At 35.5% G+C, this 21,111-nt stretch overlaps 2 protein-coding genes across 3 annotated transcripts; both read right to left on the reverse strand.

Annotated features, from left to right (window-relative positions):
- Positions 1-101: 101 nt before the first annotated feature.
- Positions 102-13,275, reverse strand: LOC100254189 (DNA (cytosine-5)-methyltransferase DRM2). Its single transcript, XM_010662592.3, has 11 exons — positions 13,099-13,275; positions 12,890-12,956; positions 8,943-8,983; positions 8,571-8,708; positions 6,348-6,447; positions 6,218-6,264; positions 4,652-4,789; positions 3,504-3,603; positions 2,056-2,156; positions 1,133-1,879; positions 102-916 (listed from the first exon to the last, which is right to left on the reverse strand). Exons 3-11 carry the CDS (start codon positions 8,943-8,945, stop codon positions 482-484), a joined length of 1,809 nt encoding a protein of 602 aa, XP_010660894.1. The 5' UTR covers positions 8,946-8,983; positions 12,890-12,956; positions 13,099-13,275; the 3' UTR covers positions 102-481.
- A 1,657-nt stretch (positions 13,276-14,932) lies between these two features.
- LOC100261256 (shaggy-related protein kinase epsilon) lies at positions 14,933-21,000 on the reverse strand. Of its 2 annotated transcripts, none has more exons than XM_010662594.3 (13): positions 20,785-21,000; positions 19,324-19,527; positions 19,134-19,226; positions 18,372-18,431; positions 17,969-18,241; positions 17,443-17,517; positions 17,312-17,368; positions 16,437-16,577; positions 16,277-16,327; positions 16,061-16,156; positions 15,886-15,969; positions 15,386-15,488; positions 14,933-15,286 (listed from the first exon to the last, which is right to left on the reverse strand). In XM_010662594.3, exons 2-13 carry the CDS (start codon positions 19,444-19,446, stop codon positions 15,204-15,206), a joined length of 1,239 nt encoding a protein of 412 aa, XP_010660896.1. In that variant the 5' UTR covers positions 19,447-19,527; positions 20,785-21,000; the 3' UTR covers positions 14,933-15,203. The 2 variants fall into 2 exon arrangements, with proteins under 2 accessions (XP_010660896.1, XP_059598855.1); XM_059742872.1 differs by having other exon boundaries at positions 20,532-21,000.
- Positions 21,001-21,111: the final 111 nt, after the last annotated feature.

The raw sequence follows: 21,111 nt of genomic DNA on the forward strand, positions 1-21,111 counted from the left end.
ATGCAAGACAAATAAAGTGAAAAAAAAGAAATAAAGTTTGAAAATGCTGAATTAGAGAATATCAACACTGATAATAAGGAAAAACCCAAACTACCAAGAAATGCAAATAATAGCATGCAAAGGGCAAGCAGAACTTTTATCCCAAGCAGCAAAGCCATTCTGAAAATGGCCAAATTATATTTGGACTTGTTACTCAACAATTTTGTCTTAAGGCCTGGCTGCAGAGAACTTTTATTGCATTGGCAATACAAGCTCAGTACTTATTGAGGAATAATATGGTCCACAGGAAGATGGGATGCCAGCTTGTACAAACCTCATCCAGCAGCCTTTCATCTGATGCTTCCTTTTCCAACAGTTCATTTTCCAGTGAAGCAAATAGAAACTTGAATCAACTACAAGTCATTCTTAGAGGTCATGTTACAATGTTTTTTTAAGCAAGAAAAAGAAGAGAAATTTGAATTAGAGGCAAGAACCTGGAAGGTTACTGATTTCTACCCATTATACACTTAACCAGGTCTAGAATTCGAAAATAGTCATAGAAAAGTGCAGATTCTTTACCCTCAAGTCCATCTCGGCTCACCCGGTTGCTGCCTGCAAGATTATTGCAGGGGCTCCCACCAACAATGAGATCAAATCCACCAAATGTGTGAATCAGCTGCTCCAGCCGATCACCGTTCAACTGCTGCACATCTGCAATGTCGACCAGAGTCCCCCTCTGATTTGTTTGCTCCCACCAGCTCCTGAGAATATTTCTGTTTGTCTCTGAAATCTCTACTGCCACAACATTCTTTAGAGGGATACCAAGCCGATGGAGAGCAATTTCTGCACCCCCAATCCCAGAGAAAAGGGATAAGAGAGTGATGCCACCTGGGAACATGTCTTTCAAAACCGAGAAATGGTAGGCCACTGTGTCAACCTGCAATAAATTAATCCTGTAAGACAACAGAATTTGGATTTGGGAATAACATGAAAATAAGGATTTGAGTTGCTTCCTCCCATAAATGTAAAAAAAGAACATATTGAAGCATTCATCTCAACAATTCAGATAAAAAATATTCAAATGAATTATAGAATCAGATATAGGAAAAACTTCATTGAGAAAATAACTGAGAAAAAGAATAAAGATGTCCACCTGGAATGAATTACCAAGTGATTTATATCTATCGGTCCTACTGATTCCACCTCCCCTTGTGTGGTTCCTTGGGAACCCCAACAGCATTTCTACCTCATCAGGTTCGAGAGGCGCCAATTTATTCCTTCCAACCCAGACCAAATTCCATTTCCTGCATTCGTCAAGAACATACTTCTGGACACTCATAGGTGGCACACCGTCCCACTCTTCAAGGGCCTTGCGGATCCTATCTGTCAGCTTTGCACTCCCAACACATGTCTGTATGCAATTTAATTTTGTTCTTGTGTCCCATGATGGCCACCATTTCCTGGTTAAGGGTAAAGCTTCGTATATGGTTAGTGGAGGGAGCGGAAGAAGAGGAAATCTGTTTTGAATTGGAAGATTGTGAATATAGCCTCTTTTCCTTGCAGTAGCACAGAAATACTTTGAATCAACAAATTCCGGTTCAACATCATATAAGAATCTTGAGATAGTACTCCAAACTCCTTTGGGAGCAAGTGCCACATTTTCATAATAAAAGTAAGGAGGCCCAACCGCTGCCTCTGGAAGTGTTCTATGAAATACAGGACATGGTTCAGCAGGGACCCCAAACCCAACCATTGGATTTGGAAGGCGAATTGGTTCATCATCCTCATTCCGGAGTTTCTTTTCATACCCTCTCTGTTTTTTCCTTTCCCACAACCGATAGTCAAGAAATTTCCTCTTCTTTTGCTTATTATAATCCTTGTATAGATGCTTTGGTCTTGGCTGTGAAAATAGAGAAAAGTAAATTATCTGAGATGAAAACTACTGATCAAACAAAAAAAAAATCACAAAAGAAGGGAATCCAACACAGAATCCCATTACTTATTGTATTTGCTTTATAAGAATATGAACACAGCTTTCTACCCTTATTTTAAGAAATGGTAAAGAGAGGATGTCACCTTTTCTTCATCAGATAGCTCTCCTAGATCAGCATCTGCTGCCTTTGATATTTGAGCAGCAGATATAAAATCTGTTAGCTCCACGACTGAGGAGTCAGGACCTGCAATGTTTTAAGCAGACTTAAATATGTATTGGAAATCACAAAAAGAGAAGGTTTTCACAATCAACTAACAAAACCTAAACATCAGTAGGAATGAATCAAGTCCACACATATTAGTCCCTTATGAGGGTTTGGTTTCACAACACAGAAAACTAGGTTATCCGGTTAATTTGGTTGATGAGCCCATTAATCTATGACAGGGCTTGTAGAAAATAATGGTGTTGCCATGGAGCTTTTGCATTCCTAGGAACATAACCAAATAACTTTCATCCCCCCAAAAAATGAGTCACTCATCATGGGACACCAATATCTGAAATTGCTTGCCATCCAGTCCCACTTTTTGGCTAAGTTGAATCATTCATTTTAGACCACGGAAGAGAAAGAAGTCAATAACAGAAAAAGCAGGTGAGAAATTGCCAATTGAACAAGATTCACTCACAAAAAAAGCTTTAAACACCTCTAAAGACAAGCTCATAGATTGACCCAATATAAAAAGTTTATTGAATCATTTTAATCCTTCTCCTATGTCAAGCCCTCTCCTCTATCAAAGCAGACTTTCGCCAGAAAAGATCAGATCTACTGCTGACCCAAACCTAGGCAGATGCAAGTGCGATTACCAATTACAGCATGTAACATCAAGACACAGATAGGTTTTCATTAGCAAACCGGGTGGAGTTAGTGCACTATTATTCTTGCTTTTCATTATACTTCTTTAGGCCTCTTTGCTTCATGCAGATTCACAAGGTTCAGTCCAGGTATCCGAGGGCTGCATCCCCTTTGTGGTCATTAATCTTCTACTTCTCTTTATATTGTAAAACACATTACAGTATATACCATGATGTGATAATACACATAACAATACATACCTCAAATAAAGTAGTATGAAGTTCTATACAATTCTCAGTTGATAATACACCAAACTCCCTAAGAAAAAATTAATATGCTGTCCTTGAGGGCTGGCTCAAGGGGCAAGAGGTTGGGGGGGGGAGGGGATAAGGCGAAGGGGGGATGCGGTTGGTTCCAGGTTCAAGTTGTAGTGTGTGTGTGTGTATCAAAAAACTAAAACAAAAAAATGTAACACTAGACTACAATGCATCAAGACAGAATAATTTTCTTATGGCTATCAGGATAAAATAAATCATCATCAAAATGGACAACAATAAAAATGAAAATATTCACGGGTGGGCATGATGAGGATCTAGGTTTGATTCCATGTACCAAAAAGAAAAAGAGAAAAAGTTACCCAAAAAGGAAAAGAAAAAAACAGGAACAAAATTCACTTTCAAACATGGTTTGCACAAAGACATGCTACACCACTGTCAAATCAACATAACTCTAACCACGCACCACATCTGTCCATGGCAATCGAAGCTTCTTCTACTGTGTACCCCATGTCCGCTAAGAACAACAATTTCTTTTCCTTGTCAGACAAAGAATTTATATTTTCCTGAAAGAGAAATCAATTAGGTATGTGCTCAATCACATAAAACAGGGTAAAGCAAACATTTCAACATAAAACTACAAAAGCATGTAAAAGAATAAATTTTTTTGTAGTAAATAAGTCTTGTTCTTCACAGCTTAATGTTACATTTGGTAGCTAACTAACCAGAGAGAAAAGATAAAAAAGAAAGACTCAAAATTACAGTTTCGGATATTTTGATTTGCAAGAAATTGAAATGAACCACTCAATTAAATCTTCCACAATAATTAGCCAAGTGAAGTTCTTTATTTTCTTGGAATTTAAAAAACTAAAAAGTAAAATTCCTAACTCTTTTTCCATTTCTTTTCATCAGTTTGCTCAGAAAATAGAGGAAAAGAGAACACTCCCATGAGGAATACGGAACCTAGAAAACATCAAACAAGACCTTCAGGTCTATCAGGGGCGGCATAAACACTACAACTCATGTGGTAACCAAAGGAAAATAACACAATTTTATAAATTCATTTTCTTTTCTTCTTCAGAAAGAGGCGGCACTGGATGCATGTTGACGTACATCAATAATTACAAAATCTAAAATTTAATCTAACAAAAGCATTGAATAAGGTACATACTTCAAACCAAAAGCCTGTTTGAGATCGCCTTGGTGGATTAAGAATGCATACACAATGACTAAAAGATCACCAGTGAAATAGTTTCTTTTCCTTCATTTACATCACTTTTACCTCTTGTTGTGCACATGCCAAATGAATAAAACTAAATGAAAGCAAAAGATCCAATCACCATGAAGCAATGCTCCTATAACTAAAATGTGGTGCAAATTTACTCGTCTGAGAAGAAGAGGCCTTGCACTCTCTTCATCCTCATGAGCATTTGTTCTTTCTCCAACAAAACTTGGATCCTTCTTGTTCCATGAACACACACACACAACTGCATGTGCATGCATGTGCACAACTTCCAAAGAGGTTTTCCCTTGATCTAAACATATTCATACAATAGCTCCAAAGAAGTTTGCTAACCAACTGATAAATGGTAAATGAAAAACAATTTTAGCTACCTGATTTTCATGACAACTATCAGTATCTGAGAAATCATCAAGAAAGCTCTCGTCATAATCTGAAGAGCAGTTATCAGAGACAACTTGTGGCTCTGCTTGAGGGGAGTTTTCAAGTTCTTGAGGACAGTTCTCAAGAGCCTGCAAAAAATAATAATAAAACAACATGAGTGCCAAGAATATATTTCTTAAAACAAGAATAGAATCCTAGTCACTTATTCAAGTTATGAAAGGTGAAGTTCCCAAACAAGCTCAATGATTCTGCAGAAAGCCCATTTTTTTGGATAGGCAAAACAATGATTTATTAAAAATGCTGCTCAAATAGGGACAGAACCCAAGAACACAGGAACTATACAAAGGTTGCCAAGGGTGAGACACAGAAAAGATATTACACTAGTATGACCCCACCCAGTCCACAAAATCATACACGAATGAGCATCCCATTCCCACCCAAAATCTGGACCAAGAAAAGCATGTTCAAACAAAAGAATCTTTTAACAATTGAATTGGCTTCTTCATGCTTTAAAAAGTTACTGTTTCTCTCCTGCCAAACTGTCAAGAACAAACACAATGGGGCAAGCCAAGGATAAAAATATCGGGTTTTGATGGATATATTGGTAACTCAATTTTACGGATATATCGAGATATTCAGGTGGATATTTTGATACAAAATATCGGTAAGGTAAAAATTGATCAAAACTCGTGAAAATGTTGGGAAAAACATTAAGAAACGATATAAAAAGTAATAATAAACATTTTAAAGTTGTTTTGTTGAAGAAATTGATATACGTATAACATAATTTGTTATATTTGACAATGCTATAAGTATGTTGACCAGAAATATGATATTTGTAAATATACATTCATTATTAAGCTTCATTAAATAATATTTGAAAATAATATTGCAACATTTGATTATAACATGTTTAATTTTAAAATATATTTAATATTAAAATTATGACCTATTTAATTCAAATGAATTCAATGATATAAAAAAAATACCTATTAAAAAAATTATTATTATTTTTATAGATAGACCTATTAAAAAAAATTAGTATGATAGTTTTTATATTTTGGTGATTAATTAATTAAATTTAAAAATAAAATAATTAGGGGTTACTTTTTTTTATCAGTAAATGAAAATAGTCTTGAAGAGTGCCAACAAGGGACGCACCAAAATACACACGATGTATATACAATAGTCGCCAAAAAACACCAAAAAGAGGAAGAGAACAAAAAACTACTCCCTCCCTCAAATCGAACCCAACTAATCAATGAAATCAATTATGGACATCAAACTTTCACCTATAAACAGTTCGGTCCAGGTTAACAAGTTACATAAAAACAAGAATTTCAGTCCTTGAACAGAAAGCTCCATATTCTCAAAAGAGAGCACTCAGCAGTTGTAATATAATCCAAGTAGCACAATTTCAAAAAGGTAGTATCTAGCCACATCAACTAAAACCATCAGAACTAGGAAGACCAAACATTACAGTATCATCTACATAATAGGAAATCATATCACAATTAAATCAACTACAATGTCTAAAAGAAGGCAGAGTTACTCACCGAGTATGTGAGGAGATACTCCAATATGGAATCTGTGTTTCCTTCCCCTGGACATTTATCAGAAGAGCATTGTAGATTAAGCTCTCAAGGTAAAAACTGTGGTCAAAATGAAGTAGCAGAGTGCTTTTACCATCTTGCTCTATTGCTTTTACAACCATTTTTTCAGAAAATCCCATCCCCATGAAATGGTTTATCAACTTGGAGTTGGAAGGCCCTGTTGATGAGCTTGCCTTGAAGCATAAAAGAGGGGAATAAGAATAAGTTATAGGATTGATATATACGTGAGTGTGTACGGCAAGATAGAAAAAGTTTCATGTGAAACAACGAGAGAAATCAAAAGGAAGAAAAAATAGACATAGAATGAACTGATAGAAAAAAAGCATTTTTTTATCTGAACATTCATTGATATATATTTAAAAATACAAATGAAGAATGAGGAATCCTTCCAAAATTTACAAAATCTAATCAAAAGAAGAGATAGAGAAAAACCTATACATAACCAAAGTACCCTACACAACTATACAAGGAGAGGCAACTCAATACTCCACACGGGGCTAACCATCTCCTACAGAATGACCTAAATCAAAGCTCCTCTCTTTACAAAAAAAAATCAGCAACATTATTATTAGAACAAGGAAACCAAGAGAAATACAGTCTAAGACACATACAACAACTAATATTTGACGAAGCCACCCATCATACCTCCAAGGCCCTCTTTCTAATTTAGTCACCCAAGATAATAATATGGCAGAGTCCCCTTCCACCTATAGGTTAGAAAGGCTAAGAGCCATGGCTTGTAGCAAGCCCTCTCAAGGGCTTAAAATCTCTACCTTGGTGGCTAAACCTTCTCCTGCTGGTTTTGAAAAAGCTCTAACCACAATACCATTGATCTCTGATCAGCCCTCATATTCCTAATTACCCTGGGTATCCCCATAACACACCCATCAAATTTTAATGAACCCACTGAAGGAAGAACCCAACTAAGGAGCAGTTTCCTTTTTAATCCTTTTGATTTCCATACCTTGTTAATCCTTTTGAACCCAACTAGCCATCCAAAAACACATTGAATAATCACTGGTTATCAGCTATTGCTCAAAATAATATCTGGTTTTTCTTATTATTGAAACTGAAGCAGAATTAGGGCCCATTAGAAGGGTTTCTATATGTCAATCGTTCATTGTTTTTGAGAGAGATGAAGGTTACTGTAAAAGCCCAAAAAAAAAGGACCAAGCCCTACATGGAATATAGGGCATTGATGGCATCGTGCGCAAAACTTTATTGGGAAAAAAAAAATGCCAGCATTCATGCATGTTCTGAATATGTGGTAGCAGATGGCTTTGCCTAAAGAGAATCATAATCAAGGTTAGTAACTTCTTTATCAATGGGGTCAACCTCTCTTTGAACATTGGAGCATTTGTCTTGATTGTTATTGGTCTACAATTGAAGAAATTGTAATTTACTATTCAGTTATGATAGGTCTATCTAAAATCATAGCCCAACCTGACCTGCTTTTTCATAGGGATAATGCATTTTAATTGCAGTCCTTCCCTCCCATGTTCTTTAGCCTCTATCATGGTTTTGATTTCAACATTTATACAAGGATGGGCCTGAACCCCTAACCTTATCTTTTTGAAAAATTTAAAATCTAAATAAATGAACATGTGTAAGTTATTCTAGTACAACTCAATGTTTTTAAGTCATGGGACACTTAAATAACCAGCAAACATTCAACCCATCGGGGTAACCCAATTGGTCAGGACAAGTAATGAAAAGTGTGGTCCCAGTAAGTGGCACATGGTTCTAAGTTTGAATCCTGCCACTGATGATACACTGAATTTACCCGGTGCTGGTTGTTGCGGGGCAGTTAGCACCCCGAGATTTGGGTCCCCATGAAGAGTCCTAAGGGATTGGCCATGGAAGGTTCCCCGGTTATCAAAAAAAAAAAAAAACCAGCCAACATTCAGCAATTAGACTACCAAAGAAAAGGAACAGACAACTGCATGAAATTTCTACCAAAAAAAGGCCATGGTAGAATAGCATAAAGCTATAGGAAATGCAGGATCTTCAGACAACAACTTGTAAAATATAGTTCCCCACCATCAAAGGGCATTTTGTGCCAATATATAAACAAGACTCAGTTATGCACCAATATGTTAGTAAAATCTCCAATTTGTGTTCATCAAATGTTTTAAAGATAGCACTAATCTCCAATGAAAAACAATTACAAATTTTACATCTTGGACTGTCTTTACAATAGTTTTCTCACCAATAAATTATCTAATACTGAAACTAAAAAATAATAAAGAAAGAAAGAAAGAAATAATTCCATAATAGATTGTGCTACAACATTTACCTCCCCTGAGGCAATGGAAGCTTCTCCACCAGGAATGATCAAAGTTGAACTAGAAGATGGAGGCAAGTTCTGAGTTTCTAGCTCATCATCGGTGTTCCAATCAATGCTGTCACTCTCTTCTCCAGAGATATTCCCATCCTAGACAAATTGGTAGATATCGCAATAAGAAAGAAAGTGGAATCACATTTTATAGGAATATATCAATTGTGATAAAATGATTTGCTTTCAGTGTATTGGCAGATTCACCAACTTTTCCCAAGCATACCAGTTGATTCAATTTAGAAAATCAGCAATTAATGGTTAACAGAAAAAGGATGCCAAAATGAACGTATGGATGAAAATAAAATTAAAATGAAAAGAGAAAAGAAATACCATTTCTCAGCTATCAGTTTGGCCAAAGTTAAGGTTCCAATCTGTCCAAGAGAAACATGAAGAACTACACAAAGTTAAACCATAAAAGTAAGGAAGAACATCAAGGGCATTTGTTAAACTTTAAACACCCCATATGCTTCCTAGAAAAAGAGGGATCCAACAACTAATGGCTTTTAGCAAGAAACTGAAGAGGTATGACACTAGGATATTCTAATTAGAAAAAAAGAAAAAAAAAAAAAAGAGAAAAAGATACCAGGATATTCAGATTATTCCAGAACACAGGACATTAGTTAGTTTCCATAGACAGCAGAATCTTTTCCCAAAAACATGGAAGCAAAGTTGAACTAGAATACTTCCTATCTTGGAAACCCAGGTCAGGTTGGAGTAGGTGGCATGTTTTAAGAACATGATAGAAATATTTTTATTTCTTGCTCTAAGCCTGTGGGCTATGTTGATGCCAATGCTAATAAAATAGAAATTTCAACCTTGTTATACGGTGTTAAGGAGGCTGCTATCCTTAAATTCAGGCAAGTGCAGGGTGGAGGAGACTAGAAAGACCACCCAGGATCCCTGATGCAGTGTAGTGAAAAGTTTTTGTGGCATTAGAAATCCTAGGCTAATTTGGACTAAGTTGCCTACTGCTAGATATTTTCCTTTTTCATTTTTACTCTTCCTAATATATAGGATTGCTATGTTTTTGGTGTTTTTTTTTTATGATAGGCAATAAAGAGTATATATTTAAAGACATCTAAAAGGAGGTGTACCAAGGTACATACAATGTATACAATAGCCGCTTAGGCTAATCAAGGAAAAAAAATGCAAAAAGGAATCTCTCTTCTTCCTTGAAGCTCAACCGCACTACAAAATCAATCATAGCCAAAGAATGGTTCTGCTAATATGTACATCTTAACTCAACATAAAATCAGATTTGGTTGCTTGGGCTGACTTCTCGGCATCATTAAATGTCCTTCTGTTTCTTTCTTTCCATAGAGTCCAAAATAAACACAAGGGGGTGGTGCCCAAAGCTTTTTCCCATTTCTTTCCAACAAATGAAAAAAAGAATCTCTCTCAATACTTGAATGTCAACCGTTATACAAAATCAATCATAGCTAAAGAATGGTCTTGCTACTCTATGTACATCTTAATCCAACACAAAAATACAGACATAAAATCATATTTGATTTTTTGGTTCGACTGCACATCATTTTTTTTATAGATAATCCAACTGCGTGTCATCATTAAATGTCCTCCTGTTTCTTTCTTTCCATAGAGTCCAATATAAACACCAGCACTCAAAGTTGTTTTCCACTTTTTGCCAACAAATGAACCATGTCAACTCAACAAATTCCATTTAACTGACGAGTGCATGACCCAAACCACTCCTAAAGTAGAGAGGATCAACCATTATAGCATTCTTGCTTTGGGACAATGAAGAAGCAATTAATCCTCCGACTCTTCCTTGCTTTTGCATAAGAAACATCTATTCAGCAAAAACTAGCCTCTCCTTTTGAGTTGATCAACTGTCAAAATTCTGCCTCATGCCATTTCCCAAGAAAAGAAGCCTGCCTTCATAGGAACCCATGAGCACCATACTATGCTTGCTGGGAAAGGCTCTCTACCTCTCTGGTTTAAGGAGTCATGGAGGGAACTAACGGAGAAATTATCACACTTGGTGTTTAACTTTATGTTTTTATTTATTTAGATTTTTTATCCTTTTACATTTCCTCTTTATTCTCATATTTGTCTTCATGTTTTGATTAAGATTATAACTGTTTCCCCATTCATTCTAGGACTATAAATTTTATAGATATCTATGACTAAATTCTAGAGATTATTGCTTAGTTGCAATATATATAGGCAAACACAAACTACGATAGAAAAGCACCTTCCAAAAAGGGTACACTCTATGTAAATAGGGGATATACAAGAGGGACACAATATATGTAAATAGGGGATATACAAGAGGTACACAATAAAGGAGCACCAAACTGCCCACCTAAAAAAAGGCCAGCAGAGCTAAATTAGCTATCTTCAGTTTAGATTATCAATGAACCCCAATAATGTACAACAATCCATATCCAGTTAAACTCTAGACCATTTCCAAAGGAATTTAATGAATATCTATTTTAGCTTTTGATCTAAATGTTTTTCACTGTAAAAAATTCAATCATTTCACTCTCTTCAAATGCACCAAAACAAGTATATAGGAGTCAACATCCAAACCTTCTTTCACTGCTTATCAGACCTCCCAACAAAAGATCTTTAACTGAGAAAGGAAAAACCATTGCACTGAACAATGCAAGCAACATATCCCATAATTGTTTGGATCTATTGCAATGCATTAAGATATGATAGGCCAATTCTTCACCAGTTTTACAAAGATTACACCTGTTAACCTGCATGTATCCTCTTGTCATGAGCATATCAATATGAAGATTTTCCCCAATACTGCCTCCCAGGCAAAAAAAAAAAACATGTTCTCAATGGGGCACCAAAACCCCACACTCATTGAACAGGAAACAGAATCCTCTCCTCATTACATAAGGAAGAATAAAAGGATTTCACATGGAATAACCCTTTACTTTCCTCTTTCCTATGTAAAGAATGCTCCACTGCTCCTTGAACTATCACAATATTTGTAAGCTCAAAAACTAGCCCATTTCCTCCATTTCCCAGTGTAGAAGTGGCTAGAAAAATGAAAGGGCCAACGGCCACCATTTGCCTCTAACTTTCAGAAACCTGCTACTCCAATACCTCTGGAAACTGCCAGGCTAAACAACATGGTTAAGATCTTTTTCAAGGGTCTCTTCTCCACCTTTTATCTGACTAGAATAACAAAAATCGAAGCTCTCAGGCCGAACAATTTTCACCCAATCCTAATTTCTTTCCAAATTGCCACAACAATGGTTTCTCTCACCTCTTGAGTGCACTAACCTCCATCAACCTTTACATGATCTTCTTTTCTAGGGTTGATTTTAATTTATTTGGCAAAACATTTAGTAGAAAATTCAAACATCTAGTGTTGTTTTTACTGTCCAAACATGAATTCAGAAAAAAAAAAAAAAAAAAAAAATCTGAACCAAATTCAAGCAAACAAAAAAAGTACACAGTTTTCTCATCTAGAGATTATTACAGCCAATGAGACTGGCATTTCACCATTTTACACAAGTTCTCATGACCATCCACTTCAAACTTAATTTGGTCCATAGTGGAGATCTGCCCTGATGATTGATAAAGCTTACTCACACATTTCATCTCCTTCATTGATTATGAACCTTCTTTGAAGACCATTTAGGCCAGCACAAAAAAGAAATTGTTGGTGTTTTAATTCAAAATTGAAACCAGGTAGGAGCCACATTGTGATCCAAAAGTTTTCTTGATCAGAAAACTAACCTCCCTTTTTCTTTCTTGGCTCCAAGCACCAAAAATTTCAACCTAATTAGATACTGTCCGATCAATGGTTATATTTCAACACAGTCCTTCAGCCTTATTATTCTGAGAAAATTCAGCCCCTCTGAAGACCATTAGACTCTAACTTCAACATATCAAATCCAGAAAAACCTTAAAATATTAAATAAATAAATAAAAACCCTAAACCCTGTTTAAATGATGAGAAACATAAATGAAACAACCACAAAACATCACCAACAGAACTACTATGACACAACAAAGAGACTCCAAACCCCAGTTTGGTCAAGGACGAAATGCACGAACAGAAAAGAAATCAAAATTCCGAAATCTCGGACTTCCCATTATCCGTAAAACCAGAACCACAAAGAAGAGGAAAAATTTGTCAAAAATTCATTTTCCTTTCCTTCTGTTAGCTTTCTCAGAAACCAAACAACAAGAAACAGCTTCAGTTAAAAAGAAGAACAACGATACAGACAAGAACCAATATTTCAAATAATGAACAAACAGAATCAGCTCAATAACAAAAGCAAGCTCACCTCACTGTAAAACCAAACCGTCTGATCCCAAACCTACATTCAATAATCACGATAATGTGCTTCGTTTCTGCAAAAAAACAAACATCTCAAATAGTGAAAAAGAAAAGAAAAGAACAGACAATCAAGACTGTTCGGACAAAAATGAAGAGCTTGGCCAAAAAAAAATGCTAGAAGTGAAGGTCAAAATTAAAGAAAAAGCAGAGAAAGACCATGCATGGAGAGGATGGAAAATCCAGAGCGAGAGTCTAGAGAGAGATTGGGTTGCCGGTGGGAGTCGAGGAATCCATGAAATAAAACCGAGAAGCGCTGAGAGAGAGAGAGAGAGGAGGAATCGCACTTTAGAGCGCGAGGAGACGGAGCCCTTTTTCTTCAGAAACGGTCCATTAAACACACCAAACACTACGCGCCACGGTCGAAATTTCATTCTACTCGCTGTGTTGTCGCTAAAAATCATAAATACTTTTAATTTTATAAAATTATTATTATAAAAAAAATTATAACCAATTTCAGTTTAAATAATTGAGTCATGTGGACCGTTCAAAAAATAATTCTCTCTTAAAATCGATGCTGACTTGAGTTAAGTTTTTCAAATTTATTTACTCAATCATGGAGAGTATATGAAATTTTCATACTCGAGAGTGTATAACATTGCTCATTATTTTATGCAAATCTGACAAAGAACTCTGTCCTTGTAAAATTGGGAATTTTTTATTTTTATTTTTAGGAATTTTAAAATCCTGTAGGCATTTAAGGTGTGATTGGATGTGAAAAAATTATTAAAATAAGGGGGTTATTCTACCATATATAACGCATCATATATTTTGATCTCATTCTATAGTCTCTTCCAATAAGGATGGGACACGTGTAGAGGTTATTCTGTAATAAAATGTTTTACCTTTTGATCGTTCAAGACGAAGTTTAGGAATGGTAGTGGATAATCACAAATTTTAATTTTCAACATTCATATAAGTGAATTGCATCATGGTGAACAAAGACATGAGACGAGGAATCGCCTTCTAACAAAAATGCTCGCCCTTGACCGCTTCCTAATTTTAGGGCACATGCGTTCAGTGGCAAAGGAAAAGGCTAGATGAAAAATGGACATCCTGTTTTGGAAAATGGCTCCTGATATCAACGTCTTTTGCCCGAAGTATTGCTAGTTTTTAAAAAACAAAGCCCCCCGCTCGGTAACACTCTACACATTTTTCTTGAATTGAATTTGGATTAAATATGATCTTATTCAAATTAAATTCAAATCCTAATAAATAAATTATTTTTATAGAACAAGAAATTGACCTAATTATGTTTATTACTCTAATAAATAAGTTCATACATAATTTATTTAAAATATGATTCTAAATAAATAAACTAATTAACTTATAAACATCTTTGATTGAAAAAATTGTTAATCAAAATTATGCACACGAGTAAAAAAATTAAGAAAAACATAAAATTTTAATGTGATTTGATGATTAATGTGATCCTTATATCTATGAAATGTACTAAAGAGTGCATTTAATAATGATTTTAGAAAATGTTTCTAATTTTTTTAACGCTTAAATTTTTTTATTTTTCAAGTATTAAAGATGCTAAAAACGCTTTCTACAATCTTTGCAAACACTCTTTAACACTCAATAATTTACTAATAAAAAAAATTATAATAATAAAACTCTCGAATAAAACCCTCTCAATTACGATCACATTATCTATGAAACAAAATCATAAAACATAAAATGATTAAATATATAATTGAACTCAATCCCCAACATCAGGGAAAAAAAAAAAACAACACTAATCTAGGCTTTACAATTCAACAAAATTAATCATGTTTAATTTTGATAATTGAAAAACCTTCTGCCAAACCTTGTGACTCTCCATGACCATCCAAACATCAAGGTGATGACCATCCAATAACAACCAACACAGAATGAATTCAAGGTTTAATACTTAAATCATATTTAGATTTATATTTTTAATCCAATTATCATTCAAATCGTGTTTGAATCCACCTATTTAATCCAATGTATGCTTTAACACAAAACAAACTCGAATTGCCACCCCTGCTGCATTTGATCCTGGAAAGATGCTAAGCAAGCTAGCTGTGTACACTCGACTGAAAATAATATGAAGATTACAAAAGATCCACTTAGCGCTGTTACGATACGTACACAGCGAGCGATGATTCATCAGTTGGAAGTGTTTGTCGAAAAATAAAAAATAAAAAACAAACAGGGGGTGTTTCTAATTTTCAGAGAACATGCAAGACAAACATGGAACACAGTTACAGTTACACCATAACGTTGAAGATAGATGTTTAGAAGCCTAGGAAGGGGCACTGCTTTCGAGCATGTTCTGGTATCAGTTTGGCCAGGAGTTCCAGAGACGCTCCTTTCAGTTCTGTTAATGCAGCATGCATGATCATTCAATGTGTTATCATCATATCAAATTTCACGGTTGGATAGACAGGTACGAAAGGGAAATGAAGAGAGAATGAACCTTGAGGCTTAAAGTTGAAGAGAGGAGGCAATGGGCGGCCATTGGGGAGACGGGAATTTTGGTCGCGCAGTTCATCGAAGAACGGGTGAATACAGGCCTCCAACTGCAAAACAGTCATAAGAAATGTAATTCCGATTTATAACAGATCTACACTGTAACCAAAAGTCAGGATAAGCTGCAAAGAATTCGTTTGATCTTTTTTTTTTTCAAAAACAAAAGTGATAATAATAAGTAGGTTCATTTGGATTATAACATTTGAAGTGAATCTGTTTTCATGCATGGTACCACATTCTCAAGTACATCAAAATGACAATAGTTATCAGTAGTGTTTCCGTTTTCTGTAATGGTGGTGGCCTGCGTTCTAGAGGACAGAAAACAAAACAGACTAGATGTTTAGACACCAGTGGTCCATATCAAAGACAAAATTTCACTAGGCAAGCTAACTTCATTTTATATTCTGCAGCAAGGAGATTGCAGGGCGGAAGGTCAGAAATACTCACAGCAGTACACCTTAGATTTGGAGAGTATTGAAGAAGTCTAGAGACAAGATCTACTGCTTCTGGGGGCATGCGCTTGTGAAAAATCTGCAAACAAGAGAACATTTTCAGATAAATTCGATACAAAATCCAAAAGCATCAATTATTGAAATGGTCGGTATAGAAATCAAGAGCTCACCTTGTGCCAGGGGTGAGCCTTGATTTGTGGGAATTTAAACTCAGTATAGTTTGGATTCATACACTTGATTTCCTCACGAGTTGGCGTCCCAAGTACCTAGTAGATAACAACATCAATTCAGCAGGTTCCACAAAGAAAGTGATTGAAGGATGATTTCAGAGCTCAGACAAAACGTTAATATTGTTTCTCTTGCATACAAGACTCAGAAAGTTTTACTTTGATTATCTCAACAAGCTGATCAACTCCGCTTTCACCTGGAAAGAGAGGCTGCCAAGATTCAATTGGCCAAAAGGAAAAGAACAGAAAACATCAGTGCAGTCTTGTTCATTCATCGCTATACATCAAGTAAAAGACCAAATTCTAGCTCATAGAATACCTGTCCAAGAAGCAGTTCCGCAAGGACACAACCCACAGACCACATGTCAATTGCAGTTGTGTACTCCGTTGCACCAAATATGAGTTCTGGTGCTCGATAATAACGAGAACAAATATATGATATATTTGGCTCACCTTTAACCTGTTATAAAAGATGGATCAGAAGCAATTCATGCATTACATATGATAAGGTACAGGAAATTATATTTATTGATAGGTAAATAAGGTGCTTAGCCAAAAAGGCTGCATTCCAAATACACAAAAGGTTTAGGTAATTATATTACAAGTAATATCATGGCAATGGCCCAACAGAACAAGGAGAAGGGGATAAAAGGAGCAAAACCAGTAAGGCTATCAAAGCATACATCCAAAATCAGATACACCAATTCTAGATGTGTTGAGGGTCAAGAACTACAAATGGATCTAAACACATGCCTTCATCGATGCACCTTAAAGACAAAACAGACACAAGAATGCACAGAGGTCCAAAACATGTGCAAAGGGAATGTGTGATCTAGCATGCACTCATTCATAGAATGCTCTAAGCTAAACACACCAATCCTACTTAAAGAAATTTTTGTCATTTTAATGCATGGTTTTCGAAATCTACAAAATTCTGAAGACAGAAGGGGAAAATAGACATGGTATGAGAAAATATAATCCCAATCAACTGGATGATCCCTTCACAATATTGTCTCAGGTGATTAATGCCATCAATTTGTTGGTATTTATCAGGTAACAGTCATATTACTCTTACAGTTCAAGAAATGGCAGCTTGAACATTAAATTCAACTTTCTTATCACAACTTCACAAATAAACCTGTCCAAATGTTTGGCATTAGGAAATCAATACACCCTAGCAAGTTGACAACCCACCAGAACTTTTGCACTCCCAAAATCACATAGCTTGAGCTGATGAATATGGGGATTAACCTGTAACAACAAATTTTATTGGTCAAAAAAATTCAGGCAGAACACGTGAAGAACCGTGAATTTCAAATACAAACCAATAGATTCTGTGGCTTAATATCTCTGTGGCACACTCCTACAACCCCATGAATGTATGCCAAAGCTCTACAAATCTGCAAATTTCAAGAGTTATAAAACACAAGAATGAGCATATTGTGTTAAAATATGCTAATAAGATATCCTCTCTGCACCATCTTGAGGTTTGAGCTTACCAGATGCCATTTTGTATTTCACATTTAATTCTGAAAGAGGGTTTCATTAGAGCAATTAACATCATGTGCAAAAAGATAAACAATACCAGAAAATAGAAAATTCCTAGACTTCTGACGATTTATCCCAAATGAAGGCACAGCCCATTAGAAGTGAGACTCTAATGCACTTCCTATTTTAAAATGACTATCATATAATCATGTTTTACCTCTTTTACATTCTGTTAAACAGCTAGCGAAATTGATGCTCAAACTCTACATATGTATAAAATTGATACTCACACTCTAAACATGTACCAAAATACAGAGCAGAGTCTTGGGGAAAACAATTGATTATCTGATCTTAGCATCACACCTGGTATGTGTAGAGTTTGACATATATCAGAGGCATCCGTTGATTTGCCCTGCTATAGTGTTTAGCCACACGATAAACCGTCTCAGGTACATATTCAAGCACCAAATTGAGATAGAGTTCATCCTTGTCCGTGGTTGAAAAGAAGCAGTGTTTGAGAGAGACAATATTTGGATGGTCAAGAAGACGCATTGTTTGCAACTCACGGTTCTTATATCTCTTATCCTGTAAAACCTTCTTGATTGCAACGGTTTCTCCAGTTTCTAGGCACTTAGCCTGTAAAGAAATATAATTGAAGCCAAAAAGTAATAATATTTCAGAATAAAGAAATGCCAGAATTATTAGAAATGCTACCAAAACATCAGCTTCTAAATAGATGGTTTGTAATTTGAATTTAAACTATCACCTGAAATACAATTCCAAATGAACCCTGTCCAACAACACGCTCTGCCATGTAACTTATGGTCTGAAATACAAATCAGAAAGAATTTAAAGCTAAACAACTTTAGTTTGTCTAATAATAAAAAAATTAAAAAAAAAAAAAAAAAAAAAAAATCTTATCAAAAAAAAAACTTTAGTTTGTCTAATATTGAGTCATAAGATGCACCGATGCTACCAACTTGTATTGGTTTCTGCACAACTTGACTTAGCTAGGAAAGAGAAGTCATGCGATAGAGAAGTAATGAAGAGTGCCATAAAAGTCCAAATAACAAATAGAATACTGATTTTCATTATTTCTCCTAAATCTATCGTTCAGCTTCTATGTTACATGTTCATCCCATTCAGCCACTTCTTATCTAAAATTGAAACCAAGCAACCTCAACTCTGTAAAACTTATTGGTAGATGTCCATTATTTTATATTTATTTATAACATAGAAAGAAAATCTCTATCTCATCTTATGACATTGTACCAAAATTTGTTCGTTTGATATTTTACTTTCCAGAAAAACCAGTTTGATTTTATTCCTTTTAACTCATTATTTCAAAATAAAGATCTCGAGGTTTGTGGTCAATCTCACTCCAATGGAGTTTTTTCCAATTATTATCAGAATATTTTGTTTCAAAATGAATATTTCATACATACATATATATATATATTCTCTCTATTCCACAACCCAACCATAATCAATCCAATGATTCCAATTACAATGATTTCACAAAATCTACCTGTTTGGGTTGACCATTTCTACCACCTATAGTTGTTACAATAATATGCCCTGTCTCAGTTCCATTTCCATCGACCACTGTTGCTTCCATTTCCTACCACAAAAAAATTGTCAACAGAAAATGGACAGAACAAAAGAATTAAGTATAGAAAACCTTCAAGTTTTGCTCTCAAAATTTGTGAGAAGACAACCTTTTCAACCTTGTCATCCCTGATCTTCATTTCATTGATTTCTTCCGGCAGCTTATCAACAAACATTGTGTTGCCACTAGGTTTTCCAACCGCCGAAGCAGGTGGAATGCCAGCAGAAGCCATATAGGTGAAGAGCAACAGAAGCAAGATGTTTGCTCTTTCTTAAAAGAGGCAATCAATATCAAAGAGAATCAATTTAACAACCTAAACAAAAAATGGGAAAACTATAGATTAGACATCATGAAATATAACAATATCAACAATTCAATGCAATATGAAGAAAAAAATCACAGTTAAATACACATATAACATCATGGAAATCCTTCAACTCAGCAAACTTGTCACCACTAGTTGATGCATGTCATAGTTATGAAGCTTCCAAACCAAAGATCAACACATCTAAAATTCCCATATCAGCAGAATCCTAACTGACTCCAATACAAACAATAGGCGAAGTGAGGTTTTAACTCCTTGTTACGATAAAACACAGAATTCTTGTCTTTTTTTCTTCTAAAATTAGACCAACTAAAGATAAGCCCATGCGCATCTGTCAGGCCCTCAAATGTCAGCAAATAACTTAAGCCAAAATAGCTTAATATCCATTTAAGGACAAGTATAAGAGTTCAACATAGTTGAACCTGTTAAAGAATAGAGAAATATTGGAAGATAATCATTACAAAAATGGAGCATTTCCATTCTTCACTTGATCTTTGGTAAAACAAATTAGCTGATATTCCGGTAGGAAAAATAATTGCAGTCATTCAAAACTTCGTTGCTGAATTTAAGCTGGGGCAAAAGTTTATATTATTAAAATTTCAATCAGATACCAGGAAGTGCACCAGTAGCAACTTCATAGCGATCACCAAAATTTCAGAAAAGAGTTTGGAAACTAAAAATACCATGCGTAAAGAAAGACAAAGAAGTTTACTAATCTTTCTCCATTTCTTATCATATTGGCAGTGCTCTTGTTCCCTTTTTCTTTGTGTGAATCTAAGTGTAAAGAGCTTACGACATTTCCGGTAAGGTAACGACGCAACCATCACTCACATTCTGTCATATAAAACGCTATCATCAATTCATCATTTCTCTTCCCTCCAATGATAAATCATTAGGCATTATAATAGACGCATTTCTCTGATTTAGGAGACTAGTCACTACATTACTGAAGCAAACTCACGAAGACAACACGGTGGGCACAAAGCTCTCACCAGAACAAAACCAATAACCGCAACCGTCTGTTTGGTTACCGGAAAAACCGAGTAAAAGAAAAAGAGGACATTGAAGTAAACCAAATGGCAGCATTAGCTTCAGTTAAGTAGAGGCTCTGCCATTCTCCTAATAAATCATAATCCAAAACTCCAATCTGCATTTTTCTTTCTTCTCCGCTTTCTCAGCAACCAAATGGAGCACTTAACCCTAAAAACGTCGACACCAGTTAAAAGACGACTTGAAGAGGCGTACCTGTAGCTATAACTCCCTCACATTTTGCAAAATCAATCGCTAGTTTCGAAGCATTCCTTCCAAACAGTGTGAAAAGAAAAAGAGAGAAAACCCTAAGAATGTCTTTCAGCGAGAAAGCGAGAGAAAACGAGTCTTGGAGTTTCAGAGATCTTTCCTACGGTTTTTGACTAAACGAGACCCCCTTCTCTCTGTTTCTGATTCTGATTCTGATACACCAGAGCGGACCCCAAACAGTTTTGTTAAATTCACTTAAGAGGCAGTTCTGAGGTCCGTCCTTGCAAGCGGTTCTGAGTTGAAACGTGGCAGTCAGTGGTTGGATGTCTCAGA

This window comes from Vitis vinifera, chromosome 14 (assembly GCF_030704535.1).
Source record: "Vitis vinifera cultivar Pinot Noir 40024 chromosome 14, ASM3070453v1".
NCBI classification, from domain to species: Eukaryota; Viridiplantae; Streptophyta; class Magnoliopsida; order Vitales; family Vitaceae; genus Vitis; species Vitis vinifera.

Bases quoted from the DNA above. Each gene is read 5' to 3' on its own strand.
- LOC100254189 (XM_010662592.3), bottom strand. The intron at 3,604-4,651 runs GTAGCTAAAATT...TTTCTCTTTCAG, and splicing joins ATAGTTGTCATGAAAATCAG to GAAAATATAAATTCTTTGTC. The intron at 2,157-3,503 runs GTGCGTGGTTAG...AAAACATTGCAG, and splicing joins GATTGCCATGGACAGATGTG to GTCCTGACTCCTCAGTCGTG.
- LOC100261256 (XM_010662594.3), bottom strand. From the start codon at position 19,446: ATGGCTTCTGCTGGCATTCCACCTGCTTCGGCGGTTGGAAAACCTAGT. The intron at 19,227-19,323 runs GTTGTCTTCTCA...TTTTTGTGGTAG, and splicing joins GGGATGACAAGGTTGAAAAG to GAAATGGAAGCAACAGTGGT. The intron at 18,242-18,371 runs GTGATAGTTTAA...ATTTCTTTACAG, and splicing joins CATTTGGAATTGTATTTCAG to GCTAAGTGCCTAGAAACTGG.